We start from the raw sequence: 15455 nt of genomic DNA on the forward strand, positions 1-15455 counted from the left end.
GGATGGGAGAAAAACATGCTCTGGTTTATTGGTATTTCGTTAAACCAATCACAATCATGAGCGGGGCTGAGCTCCGGACAGAGCCACGGTGCTGCTGCAAAATAACCACGGGAAGGAACTTGTCTTGGTGGAACGTGGACGTTTTAAAAGTTGTTTTAGTCGTGCAACAGGAAACTCAGATTGGACGGATAGTCTACCTAGCTGTCTGGATTTACTCTAGAGATCTGAGGAGCAGTTAACTATAGTCCTCATAAATTCACCAGAGTGTGAAACGCCAACACAAAGAAAGTGGAAGGTAATGGGCATCCTGCCTTAAAAGAAGGACATCATCAATGCCGGAAGTCGAACGTTGTGGATATACACTAGTCAAGAAATGACAGATTTGCTAGATGTGAAAGTTACGGACATGTCATCAAATACAATCACAAACCTGAATGATGTAATTGTCAAGTATACAGGGAGCTGAAACAACAGGTTACATGCTTATTATTGAAACACATAAGAGAGATTGTGTGCATGTAGACATACTCACATGAACTAGTAACCCCACCCCAAACCTCTATGCCCCAGGTTCTGTCTCTCACGTCATAAAGTAGCAGTCTGCTAACCCTTCCCAAAGTCAGAACTGAATTCAGAAAACAGCATTTAGTTACTATACTCCAAAAAGCTAGAAGCAAACTTTAAGAGGATGTAAGACTTGCCCAAATTTTTATTTCCTCCACTGTCTTTGAATGAACCATAACCACTCTCTGACATGCTGAACTTTCTGTATTTCTGTATCCTTTTAATTTCTTTAAAAAAAACCTTCCTTTAAATGTGTGTTTTTATGTCGTATTCAATATTTGAATGTATTATGTAAAGTACTTTATACTGCTTCTGCGAATTAATTGTGTTATATAAATAAACTCGCCTTGCTTTCCTGCTTTCATCTACTCACAATCCCCATTCGACACCCCATTCATCCATTCATCATCAGCCTTCATTTCATCAACATTGTCCCTGGCCCTCATTCATCTCTACATTCAACACTTTTAATGAACAAAAATATTTTCCCTCCAATGGCGGATGTAATTTATGCAATTCATAGGCTTTCACCTCACTTACACCTTGTGCTAAAATGTAGTGTCTACAGATAAGGAAAAGCTCATACTAACGCAGGGTGTAAATTATTGCAGCTCACAAAGTGATAAGAATTCGATGGTATCTCTGTCAGACGTAAAAGCAAACAGCGTGTTCAATATAAGAAGAAAACATCCACCGATGGGTTTGACACAACATCACTGCAGGTGGAGAAAGATCAAAGGAAAAGCCAAACATAAAACCCAAATTACATAGAGCTATTGCACTGATGTTAGACAGAAATGTCAGATTGTATACACAGTAAAAACAGCCTCCCTGAGTTGAAACCAGAGCATCCAAAATGGGACTTGATGATGTCGTTGGGTGACATGTTTTGGAGTTGGTACACTGACATTTGATTTGTGGATTTGGAGAAGTTTTCATTAAAATATCTGATCCAAATCTGATTGAAGGGCGTACAACTGTTGATTCAGATAATGTGCACATATCCAAAGAGTTCTTACATTATTCACTCTCTATGGATAACCTCCAGGTGACATCATGGACTCAATTAACTATTAACTGTTTTAATGGATATTGGAAAAAACAGAATTCTTTTCAAGGGATGATTTTGGTCAGAATTAGAATAGGTTCTTAACATTGTTATTAAAAAGTTATTAAAGGTCCCATACCATGAAAATTTCAACAACGCGACCCAATACCGGATCAGCGAGCGAAGATGGATGGATGGATGGCATGAAAACTTTATGAGGTTTTTTAACATTAATATGAGTTCCCCCAGCCAACCAGCCTATGGTCCCCCAGCTGCTAGAAATGGTCATAGGTGTAAACCAAGCCCTGGGTATCCTACTCTGCCTTTGAGAAAATGAAAGCTCAGATGGGCCAATCTGGATTCTTGCCCCTTATGAACTCACAAGGGGCAAGAATCCAGATTGGCCCAGGTTACCTCCCCTTTCTCTGCTTTGCCTGACCCATGAGAGAGACAGAGACATCACGGCTTTCCAACGAGCTGAGTGGCAGTTGGTCAAGGCCACCCCCCCCCCGTCTGCTCATCAAAAGCTACAGACTCAGAAATGGCACATACTAAGGAAAGCTCATTGTGGGACTGGCTCTAGTGGCTATAATTTTTGGAAAAGAGACTTCAGATATGGTATTAGGGGACCACTAAGGTCTATATAAAAGGATCCTAAGAGTACCATGTTGTGGGACCTTTAAAATTGCCTCCGATGGCTGTAAATCTGCCACATTTGCTCTTGTTTTCAGGAGGCAGAATTGTTATGCGCAGTGCGCATGAAAAACAAGTGCACAGAATACAGAAAACTGCAGATAACAGAAGTTAAACGTGACTGGATTGTTTGGGTCTGGATTGCAATTTCATGAGAGGTTTAAATTTGTTGTTATTTTTTTTTCTTCCCAAATGTACATTATGTGCATGTAAACGTCTTGCGTCTTACTTCAACATATGTACGCCCTCTGGGGTGGTGGGCTGGTTGAAGCGTCTCATGTATTCGTGCATCTCTGGGAAGCTCTTCTTCATGTAATCCTCAGCGCTGCTCTCCCTCACCGTCCCAAAACGGAAGCCCATGGATGGATGGTGCAGCTGAGAAAACACAGGAAGAAATGAGAGGAAGAGAGGGTGGAGATAATGGTGGTGGTGATAAAGAGAAAGACAGAGAAAGGGGGGGAATGTCATGATGGGGCTCATATCATCACTGTATCCCTGAATTCCCTACAGGGTTTATGTACAGGGATGGGAAAAGTTATAATCCTTCACAAATAATTTCTCTCAATAGCCTGCCCTTGTGTAAGATTAGTTTGTGTGTTCATGTTGCTGTAGGTCTCTATATGTGTGTGTGTGTGGGGTGCTGACATGCATGCAGTTGCACGTTTATGTCCTTGTATGCAGTCCAACCTTGTCGTCATGAATTCCTGAGACCTCCTCGAAGGTCTTCTCCCCGACCATGACCGCAGCTAGGTTGGCGGTGTAGCTAGACAGCACCAGTAGGCAGAAGATGGCCCAAAGGTTCATCAGGAAGCGCCCGGTCCAGCATTTAGGAGTCTGCAGAGTGGAGATGTATGCCAAGAGATATATTTCTGTTTGGAATTGTTTTTGCTTTTGTGTAATTTTAAAAAGAAGAAGCAAATCTTGACAATGAGTGAATCTAAAAATATCTCTGCTCAAAACTGAAAAATGTCACGACGTCGAGACAAAAATGAAACAGACTGACAACAAGCAACATGAAGCAGACTGAGAAAACAAAAAATGCGCAGGGGTTAAAATGATTGAAAATACAAAATGTGTGAGGACAGAGGCTTTCAGGTGTTGACATAAATGCAGAGCCCTCCCGAGGCGCTCAACCTCATCCCCCTGTCATTCTCATCTTCTATAAAAATCTAAATTTAACCTGGAGTAAGGGGTAATCGTGCAAATCAAAACAGACCAAAAGAGACAATCTAACAAAGTGTGACTGTTTTTGAGGCACATCAGAAATATCTTTCCATGAAATTGCCTGCCTCAGGGAGTGAATCCACCTGCACACTGTAATCATTTATTTATTCCACCAATTAAAATCCACTTAACTGAAGAAAATAGATGAATTTCTAGTGTTTTAAAGGCTTGGGATTAATGAGACATTAATAATACGAACAAGGTTGTAACCCATTATTACGTAGGTGTTCGGTATGTTTTCAATTCTTTGCATAATTAGTTTGGGAACTGAAAGGAGAGAAGGGGGGGATGACATGCTCAAACTATTCAGAAATGTTGTTTTTGGGAGGAAATGTGGACTAAGGGAAATGGTAAATTATCTTGTTTTGCACTATGCTGCTTAGTTGACGATATAATGATCGGGTTCGACTAAAACAGGCTTCTCATTTCTGGTCTATAACTCTCAATTTCGTGAGCTGAAGTGAGATATGATCAGCGGTAGCTAGCTAGCAAATTAAGCTAACATTTGTCCCATGAGTTTGTTAAAGACTCCAGATCAATGCTTCCAGCAGACTTTTTTTTAAAACGAGAATCACGTAAAAGAAGTCTTAATTGTATACTTAATCATAGGCGCCATGGGTGTGAGTTAATTGGCGAGTGTGTTCGTGTCGGCCGCTGTCCATTTCCTAAGGGTCTGAAATGCACTTTTTTTTGGACTACTTTTCATTTTTCTTTCTTTCTTTTTCGAGCACCCTTGGAGGAAAACATAAATCAGCGCCTATGCACTCAATGGCTACATACTGTACATGATATCAGGCTTAACCTCATGTTGTCCTCGGGTCAAATTGACCAATTTTCCTATATCGATTTTTAATTACCCAAAATAACATGATTGATTCTACACAACGCTCATGGTAAGTACAAATCTCACTTTTCATTAATGTTGGGGTTTTCTATTCAATTTTAAATCATTTGAAAAATAATTGAAGTGGTTTTGAAGTAGTATTGAGTAAAAGTTGACATAATCCTGTCAGTGATTATCCATCAACTTACATTCCTTTAATTTTAGTCTAAATAATTCCTAATTTCTGCTTTTCTAACTCAAACATTAAGTATAATTTCGTATAAATGAGGTTTATTGACCATACATTCCACAAATAACTGTAAAACTTAAGTTAACAAGTTAGTGTTATAAAGTGTTGAAAACGTGAAAGTGACATTAAAAAAAAGCACCAAAAGTGTTGAAAAGGGGCCAAAAAACGTAAGAAAAAGTTAAAAACATCAATAAAAAGCCTGAACAAAAGTGTTGATTTTCAATTTTGATGGGAAGACAACCCAAGGGTTAAATAGTGAGACTAAAGCTACATCTACTTATTTTACTGTAAACAATTCTGTTTGACAGTTTAGCTTAAATGCTTGCTCATATTATCACACTATCTTTTAGCTTATTGTTACAAGAGAAAAGGCTTTGAGGACTAGGACTAACTATTGTGTTTGGCAAACGTAACACTTTTGGGTAACAATGGTCGGGGTTGCTGAAGTGTTAGTATAGTATTAGCTAGTATCCAGGACCAGCTTCCACACAGAGGGAAAGATTAAATTTTTAATTTGTTCATTAATCCCCAGTGGGGAAATTACAATTTACACTCTGCGTACACACTTTGTTAGGAATCACACACAGGCCTGAACTACACACACACATACTCAGGTCCTATACATGCTCTGATGGAGAGATGTCAGAGTGAGTTTCTTTGTAATCCCAAAAACTAATGTAGTTGGCCAACTATAAGCTCATTGGCGGAAAAAAAATGCTGGCCTACAAGTGGTAATGGACTAAGCTAGTAGCTGGAGACGCTAACAATTGCAGAATTTTTTTTAGAGAAACACCTCATCCCTTGCACTTTTGCTTGTGTTTTGGGCTTTGTAAAGAACAAAAAAGTGTTTTTCCCTTTGATTTATTTGTTTTGAAGACTTTAAAAATGTTCCACATCGTATTAAACCTGAACACTCCAATAAAAAGGTGACTCCAAAATAAACAAGCTATAATTGGCAGTTTAGCAATCGATTTCCTTGCCCACTGTTCCCCCCATAGCCTAAACAAACATGACTCTTTGGCTCCGACCCAGCACACAAAGGTCCAGATTGTTGCTTAAGTGCATTTAAACAGGTCGCACAGCTGCTAATAGGCACAAGCTGTTAATTGACAAATTGCCAGTTGCCAGGATCAAACCTGTGACCTTTCAATTATGGTAAGGTCTTCCCAGTCACTTGGCCTCTATTCCCCCCAAGTCATTTGCACTGCTTCCTTTAGGGACAATGTGTGATTAAAGACATATGATGGCGTGCTCACTCACTAAGAGGAGTTGCAGGAATTATTTAAGCAAATGATGTTTCCACATATTTTTAATGTGCTGCACGAAAATTTGAAGAGCAAGCAGAAGTTATCATAATGATGGATTTTGGCACAGTATGTTGCCGTTTAAAAAAAAACAAAGAATGCAGAGGACAGTTTTTCATTTGCGTTTCATTTTCCTTTGACACCATCAGTCAAACCTGACAGGTTTCTGAAAACTGCTGTTACTGCAAAGGTACATTTAATCTACATATTTATACCAAAAAATGTAATCTTTGAAGGGCAATACATTGCTTTTCATCTTGCTACGTATTTGTTTTTCAATGGACAGATTTGCCTAAGTCTGAGGATTTGACTTCCATTATCAAAACACTTGTCCCACTCATTTCTGTCTTGTACTAACGGCCTGGCTCTCCCCTTGCCCCTTTCCCCTTTGCATCACCCTCTGTCTGCCCACCTCAATGTCATCATTATTATGATGCTTGTCTTTGCATGCCCACTTACCATTTTAACCCCGTCTTGCAATCTTTCTGTCAACATCCTTATTATCTACAGTTCACAATTCACAGTGTGCACTCTCTCCACTGGCCTTCTTCCCCCCTGCCTTCTTGTTTTCAACTTTGTGTCTGACTACTTCGGCGAGTTAACCTCTACTCGCTCTTGCTTTTTTCAAATTCATCCATCTCCATCATCCTCGCCCTTAACTCCTTCAATCTCTGTCGGCCCACTTACCCTTTCCCCTCTCCCTCCCTGTATGTGCATTACACTGCCTGTACCTTTTCTTTCCACTTCATCACTGCCTACCTTCTTCACCTCTCACCTATCAATCTTATCCCCTCCCTAGCCATTTCTATCATCTTTCCCCTCTAACTTCCTCTTTTAACTTCCCCTCACTGTTTTTGTACTTATAATGATAATGCACATCTAATCATAATGCCTATTTATCACAGAGAGGAGGGGCTACTTTACCTTGGTGGCGACAGTACGTCCAAACAGTATGGCGTAGCAGAGATTGAGGGCGGAGGAGTAGGAGAACACACGCAGCCTGTTCCTGCCATGGGGTGTCATGCCGAAGGGGCTGTTCCACTCGTACAAGGTGAGGAAGAGCGCGGTGAGATGGAGCGTGACAAAAATACCCACCCACATGGACCAGTGGAGAGGCCACATGAAGGCTCCGATGGGGGCTGCAGTGTCCCGGCTACGAACCTAGTAGGTCAAAAAGAAAGAAATGTGCAAAAAAAACAAAACAGGTTTGATTCAGTCTCTCTTCAAGAATAACATTGTTTGTACTTTGTGCTAGATTGTGATTATAATTCCACCTCCAGTTTGTAAGATCCCGTTGGTAAACTTCTCTCAAACAATCCAAGGCATAATCACTTAAAAGAAAAATTACATACATTGTATTTATTTTGCGCAATTTCTTATTCTGTAAGGTCAATAAATCACTTTTTCAAATGGAACCGTATTTGCAGATCACATTATGCATTGCAGTGTGTCAGCCACGGAGGGAAATGTTAACAAATCAAAGATTCACTGCAGCATGTTTAAGGACTTCGCTAATGCCTCTCAGACTCATTATACACTTTTAAACTACCTTCCATTTGGAACTTTTTAAAACTGTCCACTGAAAAGTCAGCAAACTAATTATTCACAACTAATGATCCTGTGTTCCTCACCAGGAGACCGGGGGAGGGGGGGGACATTAGGGTGACATTAAGTAGCTGCAGACCATATCGTCAACAGAAATAATGTCAGCCAGAGAGAGAGAGAGAGAGATTGACAAATCAAAGTAGCACTGAAAACTGCAACGCTGCCGCTGACTCACAATGCAGTAAATATTTCCTGCCGTGCCCCATCGCTTCTACAATCATTAAAATACAAACTCAAATCTAATGATGACTTAAAGCAGTTTTACCAGAATGCCCAGGCTGGTGGAGTAGAAGGGCGAGGTGAAGTCGATGACCCTGCTCCTGGCAGAGTTGATGGAGAAAGAGGTGACAGCCATGTCAGCGGTTCCGCTCCGCAGGTCCCCGACCAGCCCCGTCCAGCGCCCTGTCCCGCTCAACGCTCCGTACTTCCCGTCTCCGACAATGTAAAGGTCAAAGGTGAAACCCATGTCCTCTGCAAGTTTCTCCAACAAGTCAATGCAGTACCCGTAGCAGCACTTCCTCAGGTCCTCCGGTAGTTCTGACAGAAAAGAAGAGACAATAATGTGAAATTTGTCTGGATGGTTTGGAAGCAGGCGCAGCACTTCTGGGGATTGGACTGTTGACAATGGATAATGAAAAATGTTGATGGACCCTCACAGCACACGGGCTGGGAATACATTTAGTCACACTAAACCTGGGATAGAAAAAAAACTTACAACCCTTGAACTATGTATAGGAAAAAAGAAGAGTTGGTATATTGACAGGAAATCATTTTTACGCTGCCATTTTGTTTTTTCTGGCAATATTTTTTGGAAACTCAGTCAATCAGAATTCAGCAGTATGCCAATTGCTCTTGGCAAAAAAAGGTCTGTGCCCAAGCACAACTAGCATATTGAATTTTGTGAATTCATCCTCAGTACAAATTTCAATTAGCCATTTTTCATTTGCCATTTTAGCAAATCTGTTGATTGATCCACAGGAGTGTGGAAAATGGACCATTGTGGCCAAATCAAATTGGACATTACAAAAAAAAGTGATAAAAAGTGTTTTTTTTTTATTTTGCTGTGACTTGCTTTGACTTGTATCAGCAGATTGCAGATGGAAGACGGCTGATCGATATTTGCATTATAGATGAATTCACAGAATTAGAATTCCTAGTGATGTACAGGCTGCCTATATATGTTGCCAATAATTCTATCCAGATATATAGTACCTGGTATTTCTTTGACACGGCAGTTTTGATCTCTTATTGATTTAAAGCCTTTGATCCTCTTCATTCGTGAAACTGCGCTGTACCTGTTGAGCGGAGCCTTTGACATTGCATCTGGTATATTTTTGAGCTGGACTGACCAGCCATGATCCCTTATTGATTTTACTTCTAAAATCCACTCCAATCTGGAGGAAGAGCAGTAGAGATGTGGTCAGTGACAGTAGGAGATCTATGCCAAGAGATCTAACAGTTTACAAAAGAGAAGCTTCAAGTTTTCATAAATAAGAATTGTATGCCTTATTCCACAAGTTAAAAAGTTTTTTTGACAGTATTACAGGAGTTCTTCTGCATACCAGTGTCTCGCCTCTACAGTATTTGAAAGACAAATGCCAAAACATAACTCACCGTTCCCCTCCCAGTCTGACACTGAAGTGTTTGGGTTGTGCAGCTGGTTGAAGATGCTCTGGATTAAGTCGGACCGGTTGGTTCTGGGATCCAGACAGAGCTGACCAGCTGGACACAATCCATCCTCATCCACCTCCCGCGTGAAGACAAACGGGTGTTCCACCAGTGTCACCACCCGCAGGCGGTGTCCCTCGACGGATTCTCCCGGCCTCCAGCGCCCTCCAGCGTTACTGTCCCCCTGGCCGTCCCCTCCCCTCACTCCTGCTCCAAGACCTTGTCCCTGGCTGCTCCCGAACCCCCCCACCAATCCTAGAATCCCCCCTTCTAGCTCCAGCCGGCCTCGGGTCCACTGGCCTACAGTCACCCAGGCCGGCTGGCCAAGAGCACCCCTCTTCAGGCTCCACACATGGAACAGCTGGGAGGTGAGGACCCGAGAGAGGCCGGCATCCACCTGGATCAGGCCTGTGGCCCCGGTGAAGGAAGTGTTGGAGAGGAACCTCAAGGGACACAGAGAGACAAAAAGGAAAAGTAAGTGAGAGACAACAAAGATCCATGCTGGGTTATTGCCGTTTAGAAATATAGTCTGCTGTAATACACAACACTAGATGTAAAATAATAAAAAAAATAAAAAAAAAGGGGAAAAAGTAAGGAATGTTACAAACGATGGTCTAGACGGGTATGGTCTGGTTCCGGGAGCTTTAGCAAGTCTATTCTCAGATGGGTAATTGCATCTCCCAGAAAGTCATAATTAAAAGTTAATGTAGGGCAGTGAGGATCTCCTCCTATCTGCCAGTCCATACAGACAGTCATTGCCATTCATCTCATTCGCCTGCCGGCCCCGTGCTAGTCTTCACGACGGAATAAATTAGGAGGAGCAATCCCCGTTTCTACATAAATCTGCCCTGGCCTCTTGAACTATGCAGGGATTGTTAGCACACGTCTCATCTTTTGATCATGCGGACATCCTCCGAGGATGTCTCAATGTGAAACCATTCAAGTACTGTTTGATCATGTCTTGATTAGTGGGGGATTGTCAGCAGGTCATTGCATATGGTAGGGGTGGTTGTTGAAATGTTAAAGTATGCAGGGATCACTGCATTCGGAAATGGGTGTTGAGCCGTGCAGGGACTGTTGATTATGTCTGGGTCAAGGCTGGAAATGGCAGGTTTTCCTTCCTGTTAATGGAAAAGGTTGGTGAAGCCATGGCACTTTCTCAGAGCAGAAAAATAGCTTTTCCCTTTTTGCACTTTGTTTTATTCTCTCTTTTTCCTTTGTCTCCCTCTCTCATCTCAGAGTTATATGTTGAATTGATGAGCTGGTGAACCTTCTCCATTGAATATGGGATTCGCGAAGGAAAATGAAAAGACTAAGTTGATCACGAGGGTAAATAAGCTTGCCTCAAAGGCCAGGCTGGGCTAAAGCATGTCTGCAACACAACAGAGAACGGTTCAACATGTGAATGTATGCACAATTGTGTGTATCCTGCTGGCGCTTCTGTTCATTACATTGCGATTTACCTCATCGACACAATATCAATTCATAAGCCCATTCCATGCACAATAACTCTGAGGAGCTGATTAAAAATGCCTTTGATTTGAAAGTCATTCCCATCTCATTCCACGTTAACTTATGTTTCCTCATCAGCAGCTCCCTCTGTCTCCGCGACCATAAAGCGGAAGTGCTAGCCTTGCCTTGAGCTGAAATCACTCATGGTAATAGCGCGGCTGAATCATCATATCCCATAGACAGCAGATTCATCAAGCCGATCCACTCCAGACTCATATACTATACTGTAATGGCTGCGGCTGGCCACAAAAAAATTAACCATAGGCTTCACTTTACATCTCTTATGTGAGCAGAGAAGTGCAAAGCCCCTTTTTGTCCTGCAGTTTGTGACATTTCTGGATTCGTGCCCAGAGATAAGAGTGTGAGCTAGGATTGTGATATAATACAGAGATTACAGCAGGGGAGTGAAAAGTACGGCACACTTTTAAGCAGCGCCTTTTAGAGCTGGGTTCTGTTGTGTTGCATCGGTCCAGAGGCTGCATTTAAAAAATGACTGGATGTCAAAGCGGGTTGATAAGTCAGCCAAGTGGTGTCAGAGAGGGATGGTTTCCCCTCACTAACACCTGGCCCTAAACAAATGTCAGCAGAGTGGCCGGTGAATGATGACTCTATAAAGGGAGTCCCAGGCATGTGTCTCACTCCCATATCACTCCATCTCCTTTACTTTGGCGGAAAGTTTACTTTGTATGTCTGGGATGATACGGATCTTGCTTGTTTCAATGGTTTTAATCTCCTCAGGAGAGATGGAATCTGCGTGGCAGCTGTGTCGAGTGAGATGGCACTGAGTGGCAGATCTCACTCTGATAACAACAAGCCATCTATTTCTCTCCCATCTCTCCGTTTTAATCCCCTCCCTCACATCCTTTTCCCACACAAGCTTCTTCTTCCTTTTCTTTGATTTTATTTACCGTTTTCCTTGAGCTGTTTCCTACTTCCCCTCTCTTTCATCCATGATCTATCTGTTTGTCTTTGACTACTTTCTTCTTTCTGTTCAATGTATTTTTGGAAATAATCACCCAGGGATTTTTTTTTGATTCTGGACATTTGGAAGAACAACATCAAAAGTGGCTAGTTTCTCATATTTTTACTTTGGCCTTATCCTCACTGGTCCAGTGCTTCGAATCAGAAACAGTAACATTGGGCAGCTTTTGCTCTTGCCCTCCCTCACATCTTCCTCTCTTGCTTATATCTCCAGACATCCTCTCTCCCTCCCTGCCTTCCTCGCTGTCCCTTGGGCATTGAGCTGTTAATTGCCTTTTCCATGTGGAAGTCTCTCACTTCCTTCAGCTTTCTTAGTGCTCTCAGGAGCAATGGCATTGTCTAGCTGTTGCAGTGCAGGGATAAGAATCAGGGAGTGCGCTGGAGGGCATGGAGTCTAACAGGACTGCACAACCTGTTTTATCAGTCTCTCATAGGCCAGAAACAAAGGTCACTGACACTATATTGTGGAGGACTGTATTATAAAGAGTTTATTCTGCTAGTCTAGACTACATCCTAATTGGCCCGCCACAGAAAGATTGGGACTTTCCCTGGTGTCCTGATGAAGTTTGAGTCAATTCAAAAGCATTACTTGTTGTTTTCCTTTTTGTACAGCAAAACTCACAGCTCTGTAAGGCTTTAGTTAGGCACAGTGGTGTAACATCAGCACTTTAATATGCAATCACAAGAACAATGTTAATATACTGATGTAACATGCACCATGACTATAGTTTAGCTTGTGAGCTTGCTAAGATGCGGTAATTACCCCTAAAGATAAAGCGCAATTGAGTCTTGATAAAATATAATTAAAGGGAGTCTTTGCTGATTTTATACTGCCTCTGCATCATCTGGCTGACTTTTGCTGGCAGGTTAGTGGGGAGCTCCAAGGATGGGCGCCGTTCATCTGGATGTACTGCCTGCTCTGGAGTTGGAAATCGGCAAAGTTTCTTTTGCAGGCATTTGGTTTTGGGCAAATTACAATTTTAACCTGATGATGGTGCTACATGGAAAGTAAAGGGAAAATTGACACCATTATATTTATCCACATTGGTACATAAATACCAAAGCTCATGGCAATCCAGCCAATAGTTGTTTAGATATTTCTCTTAAAAACTGCAGATGTCATCCTCATGTTGCCACTAGAGGAAAAAGTCATTGGATTACCAAATAGTAGGCTTCATCTTCTAGGGACCATGGACATCTGAAATACAAAATCAATCCATCTAATAGTTGCTGAAATATTTCAGTCTGGACCAAGGTGGTAGACTGACTGACTTTGCTATCCATAAATTTGCTGCTAGCGTGGCAAAAAGTGAGCAATTTAATCACATTAAACCTAATCAACTTGTTTTAATTCTAATAATGAATGTCCAATAAAATTGCTTTGGAAGCCAACAACTCCCACTCCACTTGTTTTAGCCTCTGGCCCTCCATGCCAAATTGTTCTGGCATCCCAGTGCACAACTTAAGTGCAGAAGGAGGGAACGCTGTGAGAATCCAGCTTGTGATTATGTGGGTGGTGTTGATGATCACTCTCAGCTGGCAGGCATCGTGTGTGTTCAATATTTGCTGTGGGCCCAGCTCACACTACAAATCCTCCTCTCACCAGCTACCACGTGACCACAGTTGTTGGATGCATGCTGTTTTATCCATTGCACCGTTATAAAATATCCATGTCAACTGGCAATGCAAATACACGTAATTTATGTTTGGAGTGAGTTTATGGCATAGGGCTTCAGTGCATCTCTATCAGCCACATAAGAGGGGTTGTAATGTATGTAAGTACAAGTTTTTTCTTCTTCTGCTGTATACAAATATGATGATTTAGTTCTTCTGCTTTGAGTGAAAACATCTATAGTTTACATGTATTTCAATATGATCTTTTACCGCGTGTGTGTGTATGCATTATCGCAGACAGCACCTTGACAGAACCCGGTAAAATGCTGCTAGAGGCCCTTTTAAAAGCTGCAAGGATTGAAGCAGCAGCAACAGTGAAGAGGAACATATAAACCTCTGTGGTGTCAGTCTGTGAATCTGTATGCCATGAAGACCTCCTCCCCAACCCGAGAATGACAGCGCTATTCAGAAAGAGCCACCCCCATGGTGCAGAGGACAGACAAGGGCAACAACCGGAGCGTACAGTACCACCAGTGGAGCCAACAACTCCTCCTCACATAAAAGGCCAGATCAGTCAGTCAGAAAGCTAACGAGCTTACAGACATTTAGGAGCAATTTCATTGCAGTTTGTCAGTATTTTACATGTATCATTTGGGGATTTAAATAAGGGCTGCACAATTAATTGTATCAAAATCGCAACATGGACTGCTGCAATATTCAAATTGCACAATATGCAATATTGCAATATGTGTAAAAGCATTCTGAATGAAGTAAAGGGCTGCGGCAGGGACTTCCCAGCCTACAAATCGTATCCTACAGACAAAAGCAAAAAAATCTTTGTAGAATATTTGGGCGTAACAAATATCCCACTATGATAGGTTTATTTTTGATATTTTCAATTAAAATGAGAATAATGACAGAAAAATGATCATTCCCTCCAATATCGTGACTCATATCAGTCAAACCAATTGCAATTACATATTTTCCTCGTATCGTGCAGCCCTAGTTGTACATACATCATTTGGTGATACACATTTGGAACCTCAGCTAACCTTTTTTATGCCCATGAGGCATTTAAGAAAAACCAGTTGGCCTACGGGGGTTAAGGAGAGTAATTGTGGTCCAATCCTGACAAGACCACTACTAATCCTACTGCATGTCGCCTAAAGCAATATATGTCATTTTTGGAAGGAATAAGTTTCTCCATCGACCCCTCTGCTGACGTTGTCTTGAACAAATCTGTACCAGCTGCAGGGTACTGCTCTAGAACTGGCCTTGCCACTGGCCTTTATTAAAAGGTGCCATCAAAGGGAATTTCCAGGGGTAACAGGAACTCTACTGGAAAAAGATGTCACTGGATTTCTTTATGTACATTTTCAATATTGTAGTGGGCGGATATCTCAAGCTGTCACAGCTCACAACGCCGGCTGAGTCATCGGGCATCGAGATCCTGCACAAGCTCAATTTTACAAGGTGGAGGGGTCTAGCCAACGTTAGGTGTCTCTCTTTCACAGGTCTAGATGTCTGGATGAGATGATGCAAAGTGACCACACCGTCAAAACACACACAGCAAGCGGGAAGACCTGTAACCTCAGCACTCGGTACGTTACCCAGTACAATCATAATATGGATAAAACGTGCAAAAATGAAGTTGTAACATAAGGGACCCTATCTTAAAGATCTAAGCGAATGGCGCAGGTACGTTTAAGGCGTGTCCAAATCCACTTATGCTAGTTTGACGGCGTAAATAAGGGTCCGGGCGCCAGGTTCAAAAGGAGTGTACTTAGTGTCTTCATTAAATCATTGGTGTGTCATCATTTTGGATGTAACATGCAATAAACCAATCAGAATGTCATCTCTCATTCCCTTTAACAACCAGGCACATTTGTGCCTTGGCGCATTGCTATTATGATGGCGGATTTGCACCATATTATTTATATTTGTAATCTGTGTGTGCTGCTGCGCTGCCCTGTGTGTGTGTGTAAGCACAGTGTGCACGCGCTGTGCATAAGCCTAGGCACGCTTTAATAATACGCTGTTAAAATAACAATGACATGCTAAGCTATAGACTTTAGACAGGTTTTTATTGGTCAAATGCACAATCACTTCCCGCTGCCTCAAGATAGCAATACGCCAAGAATCCACCTGAACACACCTCCCTGTAAGACC

At 41.9% G+C, this 15455-nt stretch overlaps 1 protein-coding gene across 4 annotated transcripts in view; it reads right to left on the reverse strand.

The window, feature by feature from the left end:
- The window catches only part of grin3ba (glutamate receptor, ionotropic, N-methyl-D-aspartate 3Ba), a 113509-nt gene that overhangs the window by 19508 nt on the left and 78546 nt on the right, over positions 1-15455 (reverse strand). For all 4 annotated transcript variants that reach the window (XM_032500525.1, XM_032500524.1, XM_032500523.1 and 1 more), the window contains exons 3-7: positions 9126-9622; positions 7777-8048; positions 6831-7067; positions 2993-3139; positions 2535-2680 (exon numbers count right to left, since the gene is read on the reverse strand). In XM_032500525.1, the coding sequence (XP_032356416.1) occupies positions 2535-2680; positions 2993-3139; positions 6831-7067; positions 7777-8048; positions 9126-9622 (1299 nt within the window). The remainder of the gene's footprint in view (positions 1-2534; positions 2681-2992; positions 3140-6830; positions 7068-7776; positions 8049-9125; positions 9623-15455) is intronic.

The sequence above is a fragment of the Etheostoma spectabile genome, chromosome 20 (genome assembly GCF_008692095.1).
Source record: "Etheostoma spectabile isolate EspeVRDwgs_2016 chromosome 20, UIUC_Espe_1.0, whole genome shotgun sequence".
In the NCBI taxonomy this organism is placed as follows: Eukaryota; Metazoa; Chordata; class Actinopteri; order Perciformes; family Percidae; genus Etheostoma; species Etheostoma spectabile.